Here is a 23,269-nt window from a genome sequence, read left to right as displayed (position 1 = left end):
ACCTGATAGGGTAGAAGAAGAGACCAAGACTAACCAGATAGCTTTCTATCAAGCCGCAACTTCTTCCTCCCTCCCTCCCTTTTTCCCCAGTTGATCTAATTTAGTAAAACAGAAGATACCTGGTACAGACATTGAACCAAACATAAAACAGCTTGTTTGCTGATTAGGTCGCCATCTGGAGGTCATTTACCAGTTTTAGCTCATATTTATAAAAATGCAGAGAAGGAAGCCTTGTTTTTATTATTCAACCTGACAGAAAACAGAAATATACATACTTTTTACAAAACCAAAGCTATGAGAAACCCTCAAAATCTGTGCGCCTGGCAGAAAGATGGCAAGTGTGCAGGCCCCAACAGTGTGGAATACACCACCATGTTTAGGAACCCAAAAAGTCTTTTTTTTTTTTTTAAAAAGTGAAGTCCTTTTCCCACACAGGTGACTTTAGGTAAATCGGCGTTTGCTGGGCTCTGGTATTGACAGTTCCATCATGTCCACTTTACTGGAGAACTCAGCCTCAAGAGCATTCTAGAGGAGAAAGAAGCAAGAGAAATCAGTGGCAATGCAAATAACTTTTATATCATTATTAGACAAATAAGTCTCTAACGGTCAACCCCATTGGACATAATTTGTATGCATTAACCCAGCTGACTGAAAGAGCGTTATTGGTGTGGGATGTTTACCAGTACTCGGTACAGAGCACAGTTAGTTGAGAATATAATAGCATTTAGCAGCTCTTGAATAGAGAAAAATGAGTCATTATAAACAGCCAAAATTAGCACTACTAATCCAAATGATGACCCAAAAAGATATACAGTATTCTTAAATATTATGGCAATGTTGCATTGTTCCCAGGACAATCTCCAAATATCAAACCCTAATAAAGCATCCATTATTTATGGACTATAACAAGCCAAACTTATTTGTTATACTAATGTCTAGAGAGCTTATCGCCAGGAACCTAAAAGGCTAAATCACAGTAATTATTTCCAACTGACACCCACTGGTCCATGCTGTGTGATCCTCATGGTCCTTGGAATGCAACATTTTTAGAACCAAGCAGCTGGTGAATAGGGGGTGAATAGAGAGTCCATGACACAATCTCTTACAATGTGATGCACAGAACGTGAATGTTGGAGAACCTTGTACTCTTGTATTACTGAGATTAACATACAAATTCCACACATATGCACAAAACCAGCAAAATGATAGTCATATGTGGTGGGCTTCCCATCATGCTCGGAAGGATTACTAGACACAGATAGGCTGTCAAAGCAAATTACTAAGGTGATAAAACTCTCACCTGAGAAAGCCCGACCAGTGGTGAAGAGGGATTAAATTCATGAAATAAATGCCTCACCATTGATCCTAGTAGTATAGTCCAAAGAGAAGGATGGTCTCATAACTGTGATCCTGAATGTATAGGGCTTTAATGATTATCAACACCTTCAATTGCATCTAGAAGCAGATAGGAAGCTAGTGCAAAAACTAAAGCACAGGTTTTGTTTGTACATTGGTCCATGACACCCAGGAGGAGGGCAGCTGCAGTCCCATGTGGACTTCAAAAGTTAGCATATACACAGCACTTAGCAGCAATCAAACCTGCAGGAGACAAATGCATGGATGACCATTGCATAGTCTGTTTTATATACTGTCCAGCTGTACTCCTGTCCAGCTGCTGATTAAAAAAATGCATTACAGGCCATAACTACCCTCTGAGAATCCAAGAGCAGTGAGTGATGTATCCAAAAGGGCCTAGAGACTGCAAACCATTTCAGCGAAAAGCGGCGCAAAACTTCCGCACAGTTCTTCAAAGCTATTTAGGTGACTAACTTCCAATGATTGCAGTGAGAATAAGGCATCTAAATAACTCTGAAAAGCTGGGCCTTCCTTTAACATTTGTTCCTCCCTATCAACAAGAATCACTTCTATCTAATCTGAGCCACATTTTTACCCAGATCTTTATCTCTGGAGAGCATCAAGATTAGAATCTGAGGCAGATGAACCCGAACCTAACCATTAGCAACACTGGAGTTTTAGATGATTTTTTTAGGGAAGTGACAGTGTCCATTTAAATCTCTGTAAGTAACAAAAGCTCCTACCAGCTCCCGCTTTGCTTCTTCAATCTTCACTCGAGCAAGAGAAGGATTCTAAAAGGAAGAAAAATGGCATGTTAACTGCAAGTAGCAACAGTCCTATTTCAGCTTGAAACACAGAGTTTCTCCTCATCCAAAAGATTTTAATAAAGGATAGGAGAGGAGTGGGGACTAAACAAATGGTCTCTGTGCGTTCCCCCAAGATGCAAAAAGTGCTGCAATTAAAGATAGAAAAACCCAAAATGTAATGGATTTTGAAAGAGCTGTTACGAGGCCTAATGTTAAAAGAAATATCTCCAGGAAATTTGCAAAACTGTTGATCAAGAGAGCCTGGCTTTAAACATTTCCAGCAGTGTTTGCAGCCCAGACACTGAATAGGAAGGTGCCCACATGTGCACATAGCCTGCTTGTAGGAACATTCCTCTCCCACTCAGCATCTCAGGCACTCAGCCAGCGGTGAGAGAAGCACAAAGGCTGAGGGGCAGGGGAGGCCGAGCCCTCCACATTCACTGAAAGCAAGATAGGGAAAATGGGAAGAATAAAAGCCAATTTTGATGCCTCGAGTCCCTTGACAGAACCAAGCAAACTGCCTCTGGGGACTAGGATAGAGCCAGGCCCCACCCCTTCCCCAGGAATGATACACAGCAGGAAGCTTTCTGTTTTTGTAGCAGGGGTAGCAATGGACATCTAAGGCCTGGGTCTCAACCGGGGTACACATACCCCTGGGAGTACACAGAGGTCTTCCAGAGGGTATGTCAACTCATTTAGATATTTTCCTAGTTTTACAAAAGGCTACATGAAAAGCTCTAGCAAAGTCAGAACAAACTAAAATTTCATACTGACAATGACTTGTTTATACTGCTCTGTATGCTATATCAGTGTTTCATAACCTGGGGCGGGGGAGAGGAATCACGATTTAGTTTATAATTACATGGTAAAAATTTGAAAGGAAGTAATTTTTCAGTCATAGTGTGCTGGGACACTTTTGCATTTTTATGTCTGATTTTTTTAAGCAGTAGTTTTTAAGTGAGGTGAAACTTGGGGGTACGCAAGACAAATCAGCCTCCTGAAAGGGGTCCAGTAGTCTGGAAAGGTTGAGAACCACTGATCTAAGGTGACAGAGTCAGGCCTGCAGCAAGGATGTGTGTAATGGGGAACTCATGGCAAGGAGAGGAGCGGGTTGGTGAAGACAAGAAGAATGGTCCAGTGGTTAGGGCATTAGCTGAGGACCTGGATTCAGTTCCCTGTTCCAGCACAGATTCCCCATGTGACCTTGGGCAAGTCACTTAACGGCTCTGTACCTCATTTCCCCATCTGGGATAGGGGATGATAGCACTTCCCTACCTCACAGGGTGCTGTGAGGATAATTACATTAAAGATTGTGAGTCGCCTAGAGACTACAAGAATGGGGCCAGATAAATACAAGAGTAGAATTGTGAATCTCCACACATAGGTTCATTTAATAAATCACAGTGCTACCCCCCAATTGTTACAGCATCTTCCTTATGTCCAAGAGGGAGAATCCCTCACTACTGATTTGAGAAAGGAACATGAATTGCTTCTTTCATTCACTTTCAGAGGAGTTCTGCAAGTGCTGCAGTTAGATTGTCCCCTGAACAACACATACAGGTGACCTGTCCACTTCATACAAAGCAAGGGTTTGGATACCTCTCACGTTGTAGATTTATAAACTACTGTTGTCTCTAATCTCTTTGAATTACTGTACAGTTATTTACAGAGGTTCCCTTAACTGAACTCTAACTACTGCACAATGTTGTAACCATTTATACGGCTACATACATGAGTAACAGTAATGGTGGTATGTACCAGCAGATTCGAAGTTTGATGTATATACCTTTTAAAATTATTGATAGTCTTTGGAAAATAACTGTGCCATAGATTTTTGTTTTCCTCTCAACTTTTCCAGATAATTCACCTGATGCCTAGCTTATCCAACCAGTTTATTTGAGTTCGATTCCCATGCATTATGGTAGGAGAGAGCAAAATCTATCTATTGAAACTATTTAAACAGTCTTCTGTATAAGCAAAATCCTTCGTCTAGGACAATTCATTAAGGGACATGCACAGAGTTCAGAAACAGCACAACTGTCAGCCTGTCAACTTCATTGCAACAGAATTTATTTACATTTTGATGTCTGTCTACATATAAAATATTTCAGCTACAAACACAACCTCCACCCCCCTGAAGTTAATTTGACAGTGAAATTAATGCCTAAGTATAGCACCTAAAGAGAAAGCTATTCCATTTTCTTATATATACACACATACACATTTAGGATACTAGAAGATAGTAGTGGTAGTAGTAAAAATAATTACAGGAGTTAAGTCCAAATAGGACTCCAGTTTCTTCTTCAAAGGCACAGTCTGTTGCTTTAGTTCAGTCAGTTTCTGTGAACACAGCAAAGCACCAGGTTATATTTCTGCAATCTAATTTGGTATAAGTGATGCAAATCGGTAAAACAAACCATTTATGAATTTCCAAATGTTTTATTCTGTATAGATTTTAAGGGAGCCCATCGTTGCTGTAATTCTGATTAAGGATCTATAACTCTTCCCAGGATTTAATATTCCAACAATTTTATTTAGTCAAATCCAGTTAAGTTTTATATTGAAGTAAAAAATGCAAATTTTTGTATTACCCTTACGAAAAAATACAAGGTCTTTAAACACAGTGTACCATTTGATGGCTGTTCGCTAGTCTCTGTGAAAGGAGATGTTGATCTCAATGTAGAACCCAGTGGACAGGTGTCCACGTCACAGAAAAACACCTTTGCAATGGGTACTACCTGAGACCCTTGCTGGTGATCTCAGCACAGGCCAAGACTGAATAGATCATGAAGAAATGAGTTACACACTAACACCTAGAGGCTGCCCTGACAGAACAGGGCTGAGCCACATAGGTGGGACAGTGTGGGGAACCTTCCACCACCACTTTTGGTGCTGTACCCATTCAGTGCACAAAGGAAAGAGTTAACTCTTGAGGGTTACTGATCAAGCAACTTTCACCAGCACTAAAGCTATTTGAAAATCAAAGATAAACCTATGATGCAGTAATTTACACTCCCTCCACCCCAAACATTTGTTCTGCACTCTGCAAAACAGATAAACACTGTCAAGTCAAACTTGCCCCCATATTTAGGCTTTATGAGAAAACAAAAGTTTTACAAAACCAAGACCTACATAGAAGTTTCTATGATTTTTTTAAATTTAAGATTTCAATGGGAATATTTTTCAACCAGCATTTCTCCTGCAACATTTTGCAATCCAAATACTGCCAAACAATGCTAGTTCATGACATCCACAAAGTGAAACTGACTAGGCTATATTCATCAATCAAACTAACTAATAAGCAAGAAATAAAACAACAAATGGCAAAAACCACATTTCAAGTTTGGAATTCTCTCGGTTATGGTAAAATGGTGATATTAGTGTTGTGACAGTAGAAAGAACAGACTCAGACAGACATGTGCAGCAGCAAAGAGCTGGACAATCCACAATTAGAAACACAGGAAACATGTTTTTAAAAAATAAAAGTATTGTGACAGTGTCCCTTTAACAAATTACACCATTATTGTCTTATGTATTCACAATTATATCCAAAAATGTTATATTCACATAAAACTGGAGGTGGCCTCAGGATGTAAAATTTGGATCACAGATTAGATTTTGGACACCCCCACATATCAGAGGCATTTGTATGAGGGATGTTGGTTTGGGCCCATCTCTAACATACACATGTACTCCAGTATCCATATGGAGAAATGTTATTTCCTTAAACTATCCAAACAAAAGCTGATTCACATGCTCCACTTTAGAAATGTCCTTCTTGTCACAACACACCCACCTCTGAGAGGCTCACTAATGACTGATGTGTCAATGAAGGATCCATCCCGCTTGCAGAAAGCTGTTCCTACAAGAGAAAAAAAACACAGTTCAGTTTGTACAGCACATCCTGCTCCTCTACTGAGCAGACAGTGTACAATACATTATTCATCACAAAACTTTAAACAGAAAATGCATAGAGATATTTTGATGCTTACTTGTATTTTAACATAAGCAAGCAAAAAGAAAAAACAGTTAACTATAGCAGGAATTTAGGGCTGTTTTAAGTGCTAATCTCCAAGGAGCTTTAACTGTGGAGTCAGTGGCTAACGAAACATGCATAATCAGCAATATACCTACTAGAAAACCAGCATGACTAGAGCATTCAGAGAGGACATGAGTAGGTTTACCTAGTAAAATGTCATCATACTAATAGAACATTTATCCCTCAAAATTGCCAGACTATCGTATGTAGTCATTCTGTCAAAGTGGCCTCTAACACTCACCCTTACTTGCGACATAAGGGGGTTGGGAAAATTTATTTCTCATATAGTGCTTAACTAGTCCAACACTGGGTTTCAGAATCAGTCAAGTAACCAATATGCAATGCACGTTACACTGTACAACTAACAAAATCATGACACTGGAAGAGAACATGCTCTCGGATATCATCTGTATAGACAAATGAGAAGAGCAATTCAACTATAATCCATGCTTATACATTTTTAAATTTATGAAGGTTCCCCAAATTTATGAAGGTTCCTGCTTTGAGCAGGGGGTTGGATTAGATGACCCCCTGAGGTCTCTTCCAACCCGAATCTTCTATGATTCTATATCAAGGAACACTAGAAAAATAGCTATTTTTCTGTTGAATAAGAGCAACGGGGGACCTGAATTTACTTACGTGTAACTGTTGCTTTAAGGTCCCAGTCCTCCAACACTTAAAGCCCATGTGCAACTTTGACTTTAATTGGTCAATTCATGTGAGTAAAAAGCTACATACTTGCTTAAGTATTTGCATTTGTCCTCCCAGTATACAACTAAGGCTACATTTTTGGCACAGCAGTCGCAAAGTTCATGGTAATCATTAAAGTCAATTTAATAAAGCCACCATTGTGGAGTGAGCTCATTCTTCAACCCCCACACCCTCAGATAGTAACCTTTCTGTGAGTATGGTTCCTCCCCCTCCCCCCCCCATTTTGAAATGACTAAATATTTGTGTGACAAAATCATAGCCTTATATATGATTAGCAGGAACTTCCCTAACTTTAAAATATTGGGGCAACTACTTGCACCCCACTCCAGCAGTGGACACATTCAACCCCTAAGGCCCCTGTTACCTTTTAAGCAAAATGATCCAAGCATCACAGCATCCATCCACTTATCCCCAGCTCTGCAGGAAAGGTGATTGGGGATCAGTTACAACTGATTCCTTTCAGGGACCAACCATACTTTATTTTCAAGTGTCAGCTGTAAGAGATTCCCCCTCTTGGAGGCTAAGAAGCTCCAAAGATGTCTCTAACTAGTAGTGAAACCATACATTTTGGGGCCCACTTTGACATAGTCACATATTCCTTTAAGAATACTGGTAAAAGACTTTTATCACCAACCTCTGCAGCCTTGATCCTGAATTTAAAGTCCTCAGATTTATCCTTCAGGAACTTCATGTTCTGGGTTCGGCTGTCAGCTTTGGCTTTTTCCATTGCCAGATGTTCTTCTGTTTTTTTAAGGTCTCTTTAAGAAGAAAATTGTGGTGAATATATGTGGCTTACTAACCTTCAGCCAAATTAATACGCTCAAGAAAACACCCACAGGAAGGACAAAATGAAGCAGAAAACTGAGTTGTACTCAGTCTCTCCACCAGCTCAGTCTATTGGTGGGATGAGATTTCCATGTGCACAGATACCCCACAGATCCCCAAGACCCTAGGATATCCCTACTAATAGGAGGGCATCTGCAGGAAAACTCGTAACAACTTAGTGGGTCACTATACTAGATTTAGTGGAGAACCTAGGAATACAACTGTTAAGTGACTTAACTAAAATCATGCAGTGCAGTAATAGCAGAGCTGGGACAAGTACCCAGGAATGCTAGTTCTACAACATTAACTATGCTACTGCTGCTCTCAGTGCCACAATAGTTAGAGTTTACTGTAGTGCCGCACATTGTAGTATCCAAGCACTTCAATGTAAATTAAATCTGCATGGTGAGGTCACTGGTGGACTTAGTGGAATTTTATAATCTTTTGGTTAAAGAAGATTCTTCTTGGGAATCTTTTTTGTTCTAACCCAGTCCTTTATTTTTACCACTAAACAACACTGCTCATGCTCAGAAAAATATGCTCACTTTGAACCTATGCACAAAGCAATAAATGGGAGATGCAGGCACGTACTTGTGAGCACTATTCAACCCATAATATTTAAATTATGTCATTGTAGGCTTAGGATTTTTAAACCTTTTTTGATTATTTGAAGTAAATTTGCTGCAAGGACCTTGACTAGTGGTTTAAATTGCTGTGAAGTAGAGCAATATTGAACTGAATGTTCAGATATCCTTGTTACTATTCATAGACAAAGTTGCTGAGAACAGGGGACCAGCAAACCCCATTCAGCTCTTTCCCTTTCTCCCCCTCTACTCACTCTTGGAGATGTTTTTCCAGCACCAGAGCTGCAGTCAGCTTTTTCCTAAGGGTGGTCAATTCAAGCTCCATTTCTCTGTTTCTCGATTCTGTCGCATGTAAATCCGAGGTCAAATCATTGATAGCGGGGATAAAGCTAATGAAACAAGAGATTTCACTGATCTGTTTAGAAGTCAACTCTGCTGAAGCTCAGGGTCATATAATCACTTATTTTCTTTCACACTTTCCATAAACTTTTTGTAGGTTTGTTCTCAAATAATGGCAAATCTGATAGTTTAGATAGACCTATCTTACAATCCAAATAGCTAAGAACTTCTCTAAGCCAGTGTTTGACAATGTACATAAAATTCAAAATAGCTTAACGTTTTAATTGCTATGCAATACTCATGTATACAGCTCCTTTTTTCATGAAGCATTTCACAAGCTATAAACATGCACTAACTGAACTGCAACCACTTCTGGGACAGATGATGGCATGCAGCCTGAGCACACCCCACTGCACAACAGCTGGAGTAGGAAGGAGAGGAACAGAGGCAGAAAGGGACATTTTAGCTAAAGGCATATGGAAAACCCCTACTTTTATTAAGAGAGCCAGACTGAACCTCATTTTCATATGGTTTCATCTGAGAAATTTACGCAGGGTACACAGCCAAATACTCAATTTAAATCTCTCCAAAAGGATGAAGGGCTGGGCAGACCCTGGCAGGTTTTAGGGAATCAGATTTGAAATAATGAGGTGTCCAACCCGTGGCTCTTGACGATGACTACGTTAAATAGGAAAAGTCTATTTAATTATGAATTGAAAATGCAACCCCTGAAACTACAACCTGCAATTCTTCAGAAGTCTCTGAATCAGCTAAACACTGCAGCTGCCCAGGGAACAGCTATGGGTCCTTCCCTTCTGCAAGTGCTCAACAGTGCCCCTGCTGGCCACCTGCTGCACCACAGGAGTAGGAGGTGAGAGTAACATTGACTACTCCATTATCTGCTTCTTTGCTGGCTGTGGGGGCCCCAGAAAGAGCAGGACGGCAGCTAGACTGGCTCCGTCTGGGCCTATGGGAGTGGCTAGCAAAGGATGGCTCCCACCCCCACACATGGACTCAGAGCAGCCCAAGAGAGGGGAAAAAAGAGAAGCTGGGAATGAGCAGCCAGTTACAGCTCCCTGATTCTTTTGCCGAGTCCAAGTTAGAGTAGACTGGGAGCTGCTGTAAATTGTGCCAGCTAGCATAAGAGCCCCCAGGGAGGGACCATATGCCAGCAGGGGATAGCTGGAGTGCAGCATCCTTCAACTACTCCCTCTCCTCACCCCTGACCTGCCACAGGGAGTATAGGGAGGGAGGAGTAGGAGATGGCCATTTCATCTCTACATCCACTGGGAACTCCCCCACCCCAGAACGGCAGGTGCTTTCCACTCCCTTTGTGCTGCATGAGTGGCACAGGGCAGAAAGTTGGCCCCAGAGTACTGATTGTGGCCTCATGCTGAGAAGGCTGGACACCATTGACCCAGAGTTCAGCAAACTGTGGAAGAATTACCTTGCTAGGGAAGTGTCCTTTGTTTCAAGCGCCATTGCACTATCTACCAATGCGTTCAGGTAGCTGGTGCCTGCGCTAGAGAGACTGTTGAAGGAAAGATTCACACTCTCCATGAGAAGATCCTGTAGATAGTTGACTGAAAAACCAAATAGTTACCTTCATTTAATATTCATCACAGGTGTGCATGGGACTGTACACATGTAGAATACACAGTCTCTGCTTCAAGGGGCTTACAGTCTAACCCGACACAAAAGACACAGTTGAAGGTTCAATGTGCTGTGCTCCATTTTGTAAACATAAACAATCTATTGGATGGATCTTAAAAAGAGTCCTACAAAAAGTGAAAACTAGGTCAAATTACACAGGATGGATATAAACAAACAACACAAGTATGTAGGGACAAAATTAGAAAGGCCAAGGCACAAAACAAGATTAAAACTAGCTAGCAACATAAAGGATAACACAAAAACTTTCTACAAATGCATTTACAGAGGTTCTCAAACTGTGCATCGGGACCCCAAAGTGTGTCGCCATCCCATTTTAAGGGGGTCACCAGGGGCAGCATTAGACTTGCTGGGACCCAGGGCTGAAGCTAAAGCCTGAGCTGAACCCCCACCTGGGGCGGGGCTCAGGCTGCGGCCCCTTCTCCCACCCTGGGTCATAAAGTAACTTTGTTGTCAGAAGGGGGTGGCAGTGCAGTAAATCCTTGAGAATCCATGAAGCAAGAGGAAGACCAAGGACAGGTTAGGCCCATTACTCAACTGGGGGGGGGGGGGAGGGCGTGGCATAGGGCAGGGCGGGCGATAACAGAAAATGTGGAAATGGCAGAAGTGCTAAATGACTTTTTTTGTATCAGTTTTCACCAAAAAGGTTAGTAGCAATTGGATGTCTAACATAGTGAATGACAGTGAAAATAAGGTGGGATCAGAGGTTAAAATAAGGAAAGAAAAAGTTAAAAATTACTTAGACAAGATAGATGTCTTCAAGTCACAAGGGCCTGATGAAATGCATCCTAGAATACTCAAGGAGCTGACTGAGGAGATATTGAGCCATTAGCAATTATCTTTGAAAAGTCATGAAGAAAGAAGAGATTTCAGAGGACTGGAAAAGGGCAAATATAGTGCCAATCTATAAAAAGGGAAATACAAACAACCTAGGGAATTACAGACCAGTCATCTTAACTTCAGTACCCAGAAAGATAATGCGGCAAAGATTCCTGTGGCACCTTATAGGCTAACAGATGTATTGGAGCATAAGCATGCATCTGACAAAGTGGTTATTCACCCACGAAAGCTTATGCTCCAATACATCTGTTAGTCTATAAGATGCCACAGGACTCTTTGCCGCTTTTACAGATCCAGACTAACACGGCTACCCCTTTGATACCAGAAAGTTAATGGAGCAAATAATTAAGCAATCAACTTGCAAACACCTAGAAGATAATAAGGTCATAAGTAACAGTCACCATGGATTTGTCAAGAACAAGTTGAACATAATAGCTTTCAATGACAGGGTAACAAACCTTCTTGATGGGCGGGGTGGGGTGGGAAGGGAAGTGGTAGATGTGGTATATCTTGACTTTAATAAGGCTTTTGATACCGTCTTGCATGATCAAACTCATGAACAAACTAAGGATGGAGCTACTATAAGGTGGGTGCATAACTGGTTGTAAAACCGATCCCAGAGAGTAGTTATTAGTGGTTCACAGTCATGCTGGAAGGGCATATCAAGTAGGGTCCTGCAGGGATCAGTTCTGGGTCCGGTTCTGTTCAATATCTTCATCAGAGATTTAGATAATGTCATAGAGAGCACAGTTATAAAGTTTGCGGATGATATCAAACTGCGTACGGCTGCAATTGCTTTGGAGGATAGGATTAAAATTCGAAATGATCTGGACAAACTGGAAGTAAATAGGATGAAATTCAATAATGACAAATGCAAAGTACTCCACTTAGGAAGGAACAATCAGTTGCACACATACAGAATGGGAAATGACTGCCTAGGAAAGAGTATTGCAGAAAGAGATCTGGAGGTCACTGTGGATCCCAAACTAAATATCTGTGAAGAATTTAACACTGTTGCAAAAAAAAGAAAAGGTCATTCTGGGATGCATTAGCAGGAGTGTTGTAAGCAAGACACAAGAAGTAATTCCGCTCTATTCCGTGCTGTTTAGGCCTCAGCTGGAATATTGTGTCCAGTTCTGGACATCACATTTCAGGAAAGATGTGGACAAACTGGAGAAAGTCTAGGGAAGAGCAACAAAAATGATTAAAGGTTTAGAAAGTATGACCTATGAGGGAAGATTAAACAAATCCAATTTTTTCAGTCTGGAGAAGAAAAGTCAGAGGAGACATGATAATAGTTTTCAAGTACAAAAAAAGTTGTTACAAGGAGGTGGGAGGTAAATTGCTCTCGTTAACCTCTCAGGATAGACAAGAAGCTAGGTTGGACATTAGGAAAAACTTCCTAATTGTCAGGGTAGGTAAGCACTGGAATAAATTGCCTAGGGAGGTTGTGGAATCTCCATAATTGGAAATTTTTAAGAGCAGGTTAGACAAACACCAGTCAGGGATGGTATATATAATACTTAATCCCGCCATGAGCATAGGGGACTGGACTAGATGACCTCTCGAGGATCCCTTCCAGTCCTACGATTCTATGATTCATTGGGAGACTACACAGGGGAAAAACAAAAAAAACCCACCACCACATTTTTGGGAGTGATTAGGAAAGAAATTCTCCTGCATACCGTATCGGAATTCTTATGATATCATAAACTTATAGAATCCTACCTAATTAAAACCTTGCAAGTGATATTTATTAGTATATGAAATGTTAAAATAAAAATGATTACGGTGGCCTGAGCTGCGGGGTTGCTCAAGAAATACTGATCGCTGTTCTCCATTTTATCCAATGCTCACTCCCTATGATTAGCTAAGGAGTTGCTAAATAACATCGCTGCTGTTTCAGAATCCTAAATTGCTTCCCTTAGAGATTAGCATTGGCTCAGATACTTGAGATCAACACTATCCCTGACCCCAACCCTTGCACATACAGTATCACTATTTCAGTGCTGTGCCATCTAGCTTGGCAGTGTAGGAAGTTTAGCAGCTAAGCTGCTTGTCAGCCTTTACAGTCTGCTCAAATTGATTTAAGAAATTGTTGTGGGCCAATCTGATGTCACTGTTGGGAGAAAAGTATTTGTGTACGCAGTGTATGACAACATATAGCTGGATTTCAGGAAAATCCTAGCCTATTGCTACTTTTTCACACTTTTTATAAGATATTACAGTGAATAGAAAAGAGAAACCCAAACCCTATTGTGTCACTTAGAAAAAGGCGTTTTTACTGTAACTGGAGTTTGAAGCTCCACACTCACCTTCCGACTCATATTCAGCAGTCTTCTGTTTCATGTCATCTATCACGAGGGAGACATCCCTGTCTCTGGTTTCATTGCATTCCGCAAGTTCATATAAAATATCAACAGTCCGTGAATTCACTTCGTATTGTGGAATGGGTTGATCCCCAAATGTCCTTTTTAGCCATAAAGTAACCTGCCAGGAAAGTGGGAGTAAAAAATGTAAATGGTTTAATTTAAGGAACTGGAATTAAATATCAGGCAAGAGACTGGAATGTAGAGCCATCAACCACAAATCCTACTCCTGTCTGAGGGGTTTTGTCTTCACTAGACTTTTTTTGGGGGGGGGGGATCTTCCATTGTTGCACTATCGTTGGTTGAAGCAATGGTAGAAGCGCAAATATATACTGGAAGCACAGGGTTCATCCCCAAATTTAGTCTGTTGGTTAGATCATTAGCTTCCCTGGCCCTGGCTGGGTACTGACGGGGAGCACGGCATGAATGCTTATCCATGCCACCCTTTGCAACCATGAAGGAGCACATGCGAAGTGGGATAAGATTTCAGGACAACACTCTCAAGACAAAGAAATAGTAGACAACATCTGGTAAAATCTAACAGTCTGGAATTTCCAATACTATACAAAACTGTCTGGCATGCTAACATAGATAAGCCTAAACAGTTTCTAAAGTTACATTGTGGTTGAATGCAGTTCTTTAATTCATATTTAAAGAAATTTTTTAAAACCATAATTGGCTTTTAGGCAACCCAGTTACCTCGCCAGCAAGTGGTGTTAGATATAGTTTTTCTTCAGACTTCAACTGTAGCCTTGATTAGAAGCTGTTTGGCTCATCTGCTCTAGCCAGACAAAGAGGCAGAACACACTGTGGCTCCTGTTGCCATAGTATCTCAGCCTCCCACAATGTTTAATGTATTTACCCTCTCAACAGCCCTGTGAAATAGGGGGATGTTATTATTCCCATTTTACAAATGAGGAACAAAGGACCAGATCCTCAAACTTCCTCCAGGAGCATTAGGACCCTAAATACCTTTAAGGATCAGGGGTCTAATTGACGTGCCCAAGGTCACATAGAAACTCTGTGGCAGAGTAGGGATTCGAACCTAGGTCTCCCAGATCCCAGAGTAGTGCCCTAATCACTGAACTATTCTTCCAGTCAGGTTAGCCTGAAATGGTTTTATATTGAATTTAAATGTGGTATGAATCCACAGAAAAAAAGCCCAGAAAATGGGAGACTTAACATTAGCAGTGATTTCAGCTTACAAACAAACCACATGAACACCGCAGCATGAACTAGACACTTCATAAACAAAATCCTTGGAAAGAAGTGTGAGATTTTAAAAAGTCATTTCAAAATATCTTTATGAAATCTAAAACCCATTTTCATAACACCCTTGTTCACCTCAACAGACCAAGCAGAACTTGGAGAGTTCAAAAGGCACACTCTTTTTTCTGCACTCCCACCAGAGTAGAATATTGACCTTGCGCTTTGTAGCTCTCACTTAATCAGTGGCCTTCATCCTAAATCATACTGGAGAAAGCAAGGTTATAGTCCTAGGGGAAAAGCCAGACCTCCTGGAAACGTACAGCAATGAGGTTTTATTGTAGTGAAATATTACAAAAATTCCAGGGGTCCATCGACAGACAATAGAATGTATCTTCCTGACAGGAACCTGGCACAACATGATGTGATGCTGGCAAACCCAGTGTTAGCTCCTGACAAAGTCCCCATGTCTCAACGGAACACTGACAAAGATGAGCCAGACTGCATCCAGCTACGTATATGGATTAGTATTGTTTACAAGAATTACAAGAATGTCTTTAGACTTTATTGAATGCCTGTGAGTTGCTGCCTGCATTAATTTCATTTATAACATCTATATCCCATATTGTAAGGTGATATTTGAGTGTTTGTATTGTGAGCCTCTCTGACCGTAAATCACCAGATAGTAGAAAGACATTAACCAGTGTGAAGTGTTGGTTTCCAACAGAAGGTGTTACATCCCGTCCTATGTCCTACAGATGGACTATCGTGGGACATTAAAGAGGACAAAAGACGTTGGTTGTTCTGCATCCCTCATTTTAAAGACAAGCCATGCAAGTGGATTCCGCCCATCAGCTGAGTTTGCAGCTCAGAGCACAATGGAGGAGGGGGAGAAAGACACCTAACAAGAAGGAACTGGATCTCTATGCTGCTTAAAGTATGAAGGGCAAGGTTTTCTAAGCATAAACAAGAGGTCCACAGCCTCTTAGCCTGGGTTAGCCCTAAAGCAGTAGTTTTCAACATATTTTTATTTGTGGACCCCTAAAAAATTTTGAATGGAGATGTAGACCCCTTTCGAAATTCAACCTGTAGTACGTGGACCTCTACCGTAGAAGTCTTAGACTGAAACCTGACTGAACAGAATTCAACTATAAATGTTGCGTGTTCTTGGCACAGCATTTGACGTAGTGTGAGAAAGGGTGCTAAACTGTGGGCTTCTATGGTAATGACAACACTTCCAGGTTTTGACCTGCATGTGGGGGATTCACATACTTTTGATTGAAACTTTATTTTCATAGTATCAGAGGGGTAGCTGTGTTTGCCGCTTTTACAGACCCAGACTAAGAGTCCTGTGGCACCTTATAGACTAACAGACGTATTGAAGCATAAGCTTTCGTGGGTGAATACCCAACAAAATGCATCCGCTGAAGTGGGTATTCACCCACGAAAGCTTATGCTCCAATACGCCTGTTAGTCTATAAGGTGCTACAGGACTCTTTGCTGCTTTATTTTCATAGTCACCTTTTGCAGACCCCTTAGATATAGTCTGCAGACCCCCCAAGGTCCCAAAGGACATATAGAACTTGCTGAATACAGAAGCTTCTATTACCTTTGGAAACTTAAGACTGTAACTCATCTGGGTGTGTATGTTCACCTGTTTTAATTTTATAAATAACTCGTTTCCTTTTCCTGCTTAATATATTTTCTACAGTTTATTATAAGATTGGCTACAAGCATCATCTTTGGTGTAAGATCTGAGGGTCTTAGATGAAGAGGGGTAAGTAACTGATCCTTTGAGACTGGCTGTAACCTGAATATCGCTGTGATTCTTGGTGTAAGGAACCATCTATCACAAAGGTAAGCTTACTTGCATGGCAAGATAGACAGTCCCCTTGGGCACTGTCTGTGACTGCATGTTAAGGCTGTATAGCATCTGAGGAGCTTACACTTGATAACTGGTTGGTGTAATCTAATTATAGAACTCTCAGCCAATTTGGTGTTTGCGCCCTGCTTCCTAACAGTCTGCCCTGAGGCTGATACTCCTGGTTTAGAGTCACTGCAGGCAGCTTTACATCAGCAAATCACAATTTTCTGACACAAGATCTATTGTTGGATCATATTAAAGAAGTTCTGTATTAAAAATCACAAGTGAGTTTGATTCCCCATAGTTTAAATTCCAGGGTATTACTAATTAAGAGGTCTCTTGTTTTTTGTTCTCTTGTTTTTACTGTTTCTCTCCCTCTCTGTGTGAAACTTGCAAGCTGCTAATTATGTTAGTACATCCTAAGACAGAGTCTGTTCTCAAAGCAATACTTTGTAACAACAACTACTCACACAGAGAGACTCAAAGCAATACTTTGTAACAATAGAAACAGCACACAGAGACTCCCTGCCCTTTTATTGTATTTATCTCGCTTTGTTAACAATTGTGATTAAAATAAAGATAGAGGATGTATGTGGATGGATGCTTGGTGTGGATAATAACTGAATGATCAGGGAGGTGCCAGTCTAAGAATCCAGTGTCCATCGGCCGAAGAAGGCATCAAGTGGAAACGACCAGAGGACCCCTGGAGGGCAGACTGGAATCCACCCAACAGCCTCAAGGATGGGAGAACCAAAGAACAACACGGACCCACCAGGAATGTGCCATCTGCTGATTAACTCAGCAACAGCATGATGAAGCAATTCCCATAGACTGGCACAGGAATAAATTCCTATAAAAATGGACTCTGGAAACTGAGAACTTTGGGGTCTGATTCTGCAAACCAACTTCCAGGAGCATCAGATGTGCAACTAACAAGGCCCTGCTCCTTCCTCGTGTCCAGGCCACCTGGTCAGTGGCTTGGCACAAGCAACTCTAAGGCTGGTAACTATGATAACAACCTTGAAGAACCTGTGTCTGTGTGTGTATGAATGAATGTGTGAATAAATATGAAATTAAATGGAATGTTATAGCTATAACTAACTGCTTACTATGATTCTTTCTGTATTTACAATAAATGTGGCATTTTGCCTTTTCCCCTTTAATAAGATCCTGCTGGTTTTTATTTTATTGGTATAACACTATCTTAATAGTACAGTACCTTAAATCTACCAAGGCTACCAGCCCAGACATCATTTAAGGCACACAATTTGGGGGGCTGACTACTTTTTTAATGGGACTTTGCTTTGTTTTAAAAACATTCCCCTTCCTTTCTTCTGGTTACAATCATACTAAGAAAGAAGCGTTTTTGGTTTAATGCTCCATATAAACAGGAGATAGGAAAGCACTATCTAGGATAACATAGGTGTACACCAGCCTATGCTACTGAAGTAGGATGTGGAATCTGCATCCCCTGTTCTTCCTGAGCACATATCTATTTCTCTACAAACTTTTGTGCAAAGCACAATGTCTAGTTAAACATAGCTCATAAGCTACAGAGTTCCTATCTCCCAAAATTGTTGAGAAGGGTCAGAGGGCTTCAAGTAAGCCCAAGTGACTCTACCCATTAGTAAGTAATATACAGAGTATATTATGAATGTACCCCTCCACATTCCATAGGATGGGTGGATATTTGTGGCACACTTGGGGGCGGGGGGGGGAGGGAAGGGAAGCCTTGAGGAGATTTGGGGCACACAGTGGAGAAGTGGGGATTTGAAGCACACACTAGGAGCAAGGGAGACCACAAGGGGAGAATATTTAGCGCACACGCCAGGGAGCAGGAGAGGCCTGGGATGGGAGAATATTTGGTGGCACACACCGAAGAGAGGAGGCCCATGGCAGGGGCAGAGTGGAGATGGAGCACAGGCTGGAGGGGGGGCATTGTGAGCACATGGAGGGGACAGGGGCACAAACCAGGGAGGTGCCATTGGGAGCACACAGCAGGGACAGGGAGGCATTGCGAGCATATATTAAAACCAGGGCATGGGCCAGAGGACCATTGCGGGCATACAGTGGGGACTGGGGCATTGGGGGGCACACAGCAGGGAACTGTGGGGAAGCCAGGAGCAAACACTGCGGGGGAGAGGTGGCATTAGGAGCACATAGAGAGAGGAGCTGGGGGGCATGGACTGGAGGGAAGCAGAGGCAAACCCTGGGGGCCACTGAGAGCAGACAGCAGGGAGCTGGGGGGGTGACAGCCTAGGGGGAGGCAGGGGCAAACATGGGGGAGGGCTGTTGGGGGCACAGAGTGGGGAGCTGGGGGGGGTGACAGCATGGGGGAAGCGGAAACAAACCACAGAGGGGCATTGAGAGCGCACAGTGGAGAGCTGGGGGGAGACAGCCTCGGGGGAAGCAGAGGCAAACCCTGGGGGGGGCACTGAGAGCGCACAGCAGGGAGCTGGGGGGGTGACAGTTTAGGTATAAACAGGGGCAAACACGGGGGGGGAGCACTGCACACAGCGGGGAGATGGGGGGTGACAGCCTAGGGGGATGTGGGGGCAAACACCAGGGGTCCGCTGGGGGCACAGAGCAGGGGGGTGACAGTCGGGGGGGAAGCGCAGGCCAAAACCGGAGGGGGGTATTAGGAGCACACAGCAGGGAGCTGGGGGGGTGACAGTCGGGGGGGAAGCGGGAGCAAACATCAGAGGGGGGCCATTGGGAGTGCACAGCGGGGAGCCGGGGGGGTGACAGAGTGGGGGGAAGCGGGGGTCAACACCAGGGGGTGGCATTGGGTGTACACAGCAGGGAGACAGGGGGTGTCAGTCAGGGGGGAGCAGGGGCATTGGGAGCGCACTGCGGGGAGCTGGGGGGGGTGACAGTCGGGGGGAGCGGGGGCCAACACCGGTGGGGGGGGCATTAGGAGAACACAGCGGGGAGCTGGGGGGGGGTGACAGTCAGGGGGGGAAGCGGGGGCAAACATCGGAGGGGGCATTGGGAGTGCACAGCAGGGAGATGGGGGGGTGACAGTTGGGGGGATGTGGGGGCCCACACCAGGGTGGGGGGCACTAGGAGCACACAGTGGGGAGCTGGGGGGTGACAATCAGCAGGGGAAGCGGGGGCAAACATCACAGGGGGGGCATTGGGAGTGCACAGCGGGGAGATGGGGGGGTAAAACGGGGGCCAACACTGGGGGGTGGCAATGAGTGTACACAGCAGGGAGACGGGGGTGACAGTCGGGGGGGAGCGGGGGCCAACACCGGGGTGGGGGGGCTTTAGGAGCACACAGCGGGGACCGGGGGGGGTGACAGTCGGGGGGGAAGCGGGGGCAAACATCGGAGGGGGGCATTGGGAGCGCACAGCGGGGAGATGGGGGGGTGACAGTCGGGGGGGGGGAAGCGGGGGCCAACACCAGGGTGGGGGGGGCATTGGGAGCGCACAGCAGGGAGCTGGGGGGGTGACAGTCGGGGGGGAAACGGGGGCCAACACCAGGGTGGGGGGGCATTGGGAGCGCACAGCAGGGAGCTGGGGGGGTGACCGTCGGGGGGGGGGGAAGCGGGGGCCAACACCGGGGCGGGGGGGGGCCATTGGGAGCGCACAGCGGGGAGCCGGGGCAAACCCCGGGGGCGGGAAGGCATGGTGGGGGAGGCCCTGGCCGCACTGCGAGGAAGAGGCCAGAGGGCGCCGGGGGCCAGGAGCCGGCGGGGGGGAGGGGGGGCTCGGGGATGGAGGACGATGCCGGGCGGACTCGGGCCCGATATGCTCCTCCCTGTGGGGACCCCGCGGGGACTGTCAGTCGGGAGCCGCCCAGCCCGCGCGGTGACCGTTACCCGCCGGAGCTTCTCCTCCATCCCGCCGCGCCGAATTCCGATTCCTCCCGCCTCCTTCCCGTCATCCTCCGCGCACCGCCCCGCCCGGCCCCGCGGGAGCCGAGGCCCGTGCCGATGACCTCAGGGCCGCGGCGCTTGCTGGGAGTTGTAGTTCGCAGCCGGTCTCCCGCTCTCAGGCCCCGCCCCCTTCCTAAACCACGCCCAGAAGGGACGGACCGGCTGGTGGCAGCTCCCATTGCCCCATAGACGCCACACGAGCTGTCTGGGCTGCGACCCTCTCTCTGTCTGCAAGGAGGGGCCTCACCTTGCTCGGCCTGGGGCAAGAAGAATGTTGCAGAATTTGCAAAAAAAAACACCCCATGTCACGGTACAGTACAGTAACAAGTCCCCAGCAGGGAACCTGTCACCATATCAGGACATGGTCGTCTCGTCGTGTCCTCCCCCGCCCCCCCGCCCAAAAAGACTCCACCACTGTTGTATCACAATGTATTGATGCTGTCAGGAAACCCATCACCATGCTCTGGCGCGTTGACATGGTGTCACAAAAACTTGTGATTGTCCCATCGTGTCATTGTCAGGAAAACCCATCATCATGTCTTATCACAGTGACACAGTGTCAGGAAAACCATCACTGTGTTGTCATGCCATGCTGTGATGACATACTTTTGTTCTGAGAGGAGAAGAGAGGGTTGTTAAAAAGTTACCACGTTAAAAATGTTTAAAATGTTACCATGTAACGCCACTTCCACACAGTCTTCAAAAATAACCACTGTGCTGTTATATGTGATGATTTAATGTTACAAAGAAATCATGCTGTGCAAAGATTACATGATATAGGGGGGGAAAGTTGCTACACTGCAATGCACTAACCCTGTGGGGAGAAAAAGAGTTGCTCTGTCATGACATGATGTCACAAACTAGTCTTTATATCATGATGTTATGATGTTGGTCACAAAACATGGCACTGTTGTGCCCCCCCCCCGCCCAAAAAAGGACCTGTGTATCCATACAGTGTAGGCAGATTGCTAAATCATGTTATCAGGTCACAATACAATGGAACAATGTCCTGAAAAATGTCATCATAATATAGGATTAGGACATCTTGAAGAAAATAGCATCACACCATGATGTGATGATGCCCATCTCCTCAGTAACACTAGCCGCTATGAACACATCTGTCAAGGTTCCTTCCCCACTATGACTTCTACGGTACAGATGTGGGGACCTGCATGAAAGACCCCGTAATTTTATTCTTACCAGTTTAGGTTAAAAACTTCCCCAAGGTACAAACTTTGCCTTGTCCTTGAATCCTATGCTGCCACCACCAAGTGTGTTAAACAAAGAACAGGGAAAGAGCCCACTTGGAGACATCTTCCCCCCAAAATATCCCCCCAAGCCCTACACCCCCTTTCCTGGGGAAGGCTTGATAAAAATCCTCACCAATTTGCATAGGTGAACACAGACCCAAACCCTTGGATCTTAAGAACAAGCAATCAGGATGTTAAAAGAAGAATTTTAAATAAAGAAAAAGTAAAAGAATCACCTCTGTAAAATTAGGATGGTCAATACCTTACAGGGTTCAAAACATAGAGAATCCCTCTAGGCAAAACCTTAAGTTACAAAAAGACACAAAAACAGGAATATACATTCCATTCAGCACAGCTTATTTAATAAACATGGGGAAATAGTTTTACTTTGTGTAATGACCCATCCACTCCCAGTTTTTATTCCAGCCTAAATTAATTGTATCCAGTCTGCAAATTAATTCCAATTCAGCAGTCTCTCATTGGAGTCTGTTTTTGAAGTTTTTTTGTTGAAGAATTGCCACTTTTAGGTCTGTAATCGAGTGACCAAAGAGATTGAAGTGTTCTCCAACTGGTTTTTGAATGTTATAATTCTTGACGTCTGATTTGTGTCTGTTGATTCTTTTACGTAGAGACTGTCTAGTTTGGCCAATGTACATGGCAGAGGGGCATTGCTGGCACATGATGGCATATATCACATTGGTAGATGTGCAGGTGAACGAGCCTCTGATAGTGTGGCTGATGTGATTAGGCCCTATGATGGTGTCCCCTGAATAGATATGTGGACACAGTTGGCAACGGGCTTTGTTGCAGGATGCATCCGATGAAGTGAGCTGTAGCTCATGAAAGCTTATGCTCAAATACATTTGTTAGTCTCTAAGGTGCCACAAGTCCTCCTTTTCTTTTTGTTCCTGGGTTAATGGTTCTGTGGTTCCCCACCCCACCCCCCGCTCTCCTGCTGGTAATAGCTCACCTTAAATGATCACTCTCGTTACAGTGTGTATGGTAACATCCATTGTTTCATGTTCTCTGTGTATATAAATCTCCCCACTGTATTTTCCACTAAATGCATCCGATGAAGTGAACTGTAGCTCACGAAAGCTTACGCTCAAATAAATTTGTTAGTCTCTAAGGTGCCACAAGTCCTCCTTTTCTTTTTTCAGAATCCCATGACTCCAGGATCTGGAGCTTCAAGAAAACCACCAAACATAGAGATATTATTGTGAGAGCGGGTGACGCTGCACACCAGTGTGGAATGGGCACTATCATGTTGGCTATGGGACAGGGTGGCTGGGGGTCACACGTTAGTTCTACCCTCTGCCAGCCTGGACTGGCCTCACCCCTTGGAGGCGGCCCTTTGCTTGCCTGGGGGAGGGGGAGCTGCTTCTGCTCACAATGGGCGGGGCCTATTCAAGGGCAACTGACCATTTTTTTTCAACGCTTTCAAACTTTATTTTTTAAAAAAAAAAACAAAAAAACCAAAACAAAAGAGGAAACTCCCTAAAAATGGTGACAAAGCCCCGAAATCGCC

At 44.1% G+C, this 23,269-nt stretch overlaps 1 protein-coding gene across 1 annotated transcript; it reads right to left on the bottom strand.

The window, feature by feature from the left end:
* Nucleotides 1–218: 218 nt before the first annotated feature.
* On the bottom strand, nucleotides 219–20,581 carry HAUS1 (HAUS augmin like complex subunit 1). The gene is made up of 9 exons (XM_038403364.2): nucleotides 20,435–20,581; nucleotides 13,487–13,661; nucleotides 10,108–10,243; nucleotides 8,576–8,710; nucleotides 7,547–7,670; nucleotides 5,959–6,024; nucleotides 4,431–4,502; nucleotides 2,100–2,147; nucleotides 219–525 (listed from the first exon to the last, which is right to left on the bottom strand). The coding sequence occupies exons 1-9, from the start codon at nucleotides 20,453–20,455 to the stop codon at nucleotides 442–444; spliced, it is 861 nt and encodes a 286-aa protein (XP_038259292.1). The 5' UTR covers nucleotides 20,456–20,581; the 3' UTR covers nucleotides 219–441.
* Between the last annotated feature and the right edge of the window lie 2,688 nt (nucleotides 20,582–23,269).

The sequence above is a fragment of the Dermochelys coriacea genome, chromosome 5, assembly GCF_009764565.3.
Source record: "Dermochelys coriacea isolate rDerCor1 chromosome 5, rDerCor1.pri.v4, whole genome shotgun sequence".
NCBI classification, from domain to species: Eukaryota; Metazoa; Chordata; order Testudines; family Dermochelyidae; genus Dermochelys; species Dermochelys coriacea.
Note: the sequence above shows the minus strand (reverse complement) of the source record. Positions and strands in the feature narration are given on the sequence as shown.

Coding starts and splice junctions, on each gene's coding strand:
- HAUS1 (XM_038403364.2), bottom strand. CDS start 20,455: ATGGAGGAGAAGCTCCGGCGG. Junction 10,244..13,486: donor TGCTGAATATGAGTCGGAAG/GTGAGTGTGGAG, acceptor TTGGTTTTTCAG/TCAACTATCTACAGGATCTT. Junction 4,503..5,958: donor CATTAGTGAGCCTCTCAGAG/GTGGGTGTGTTG, acceptor CTGTGTTCACAG/AAACTGACTGAACTAAAGCA.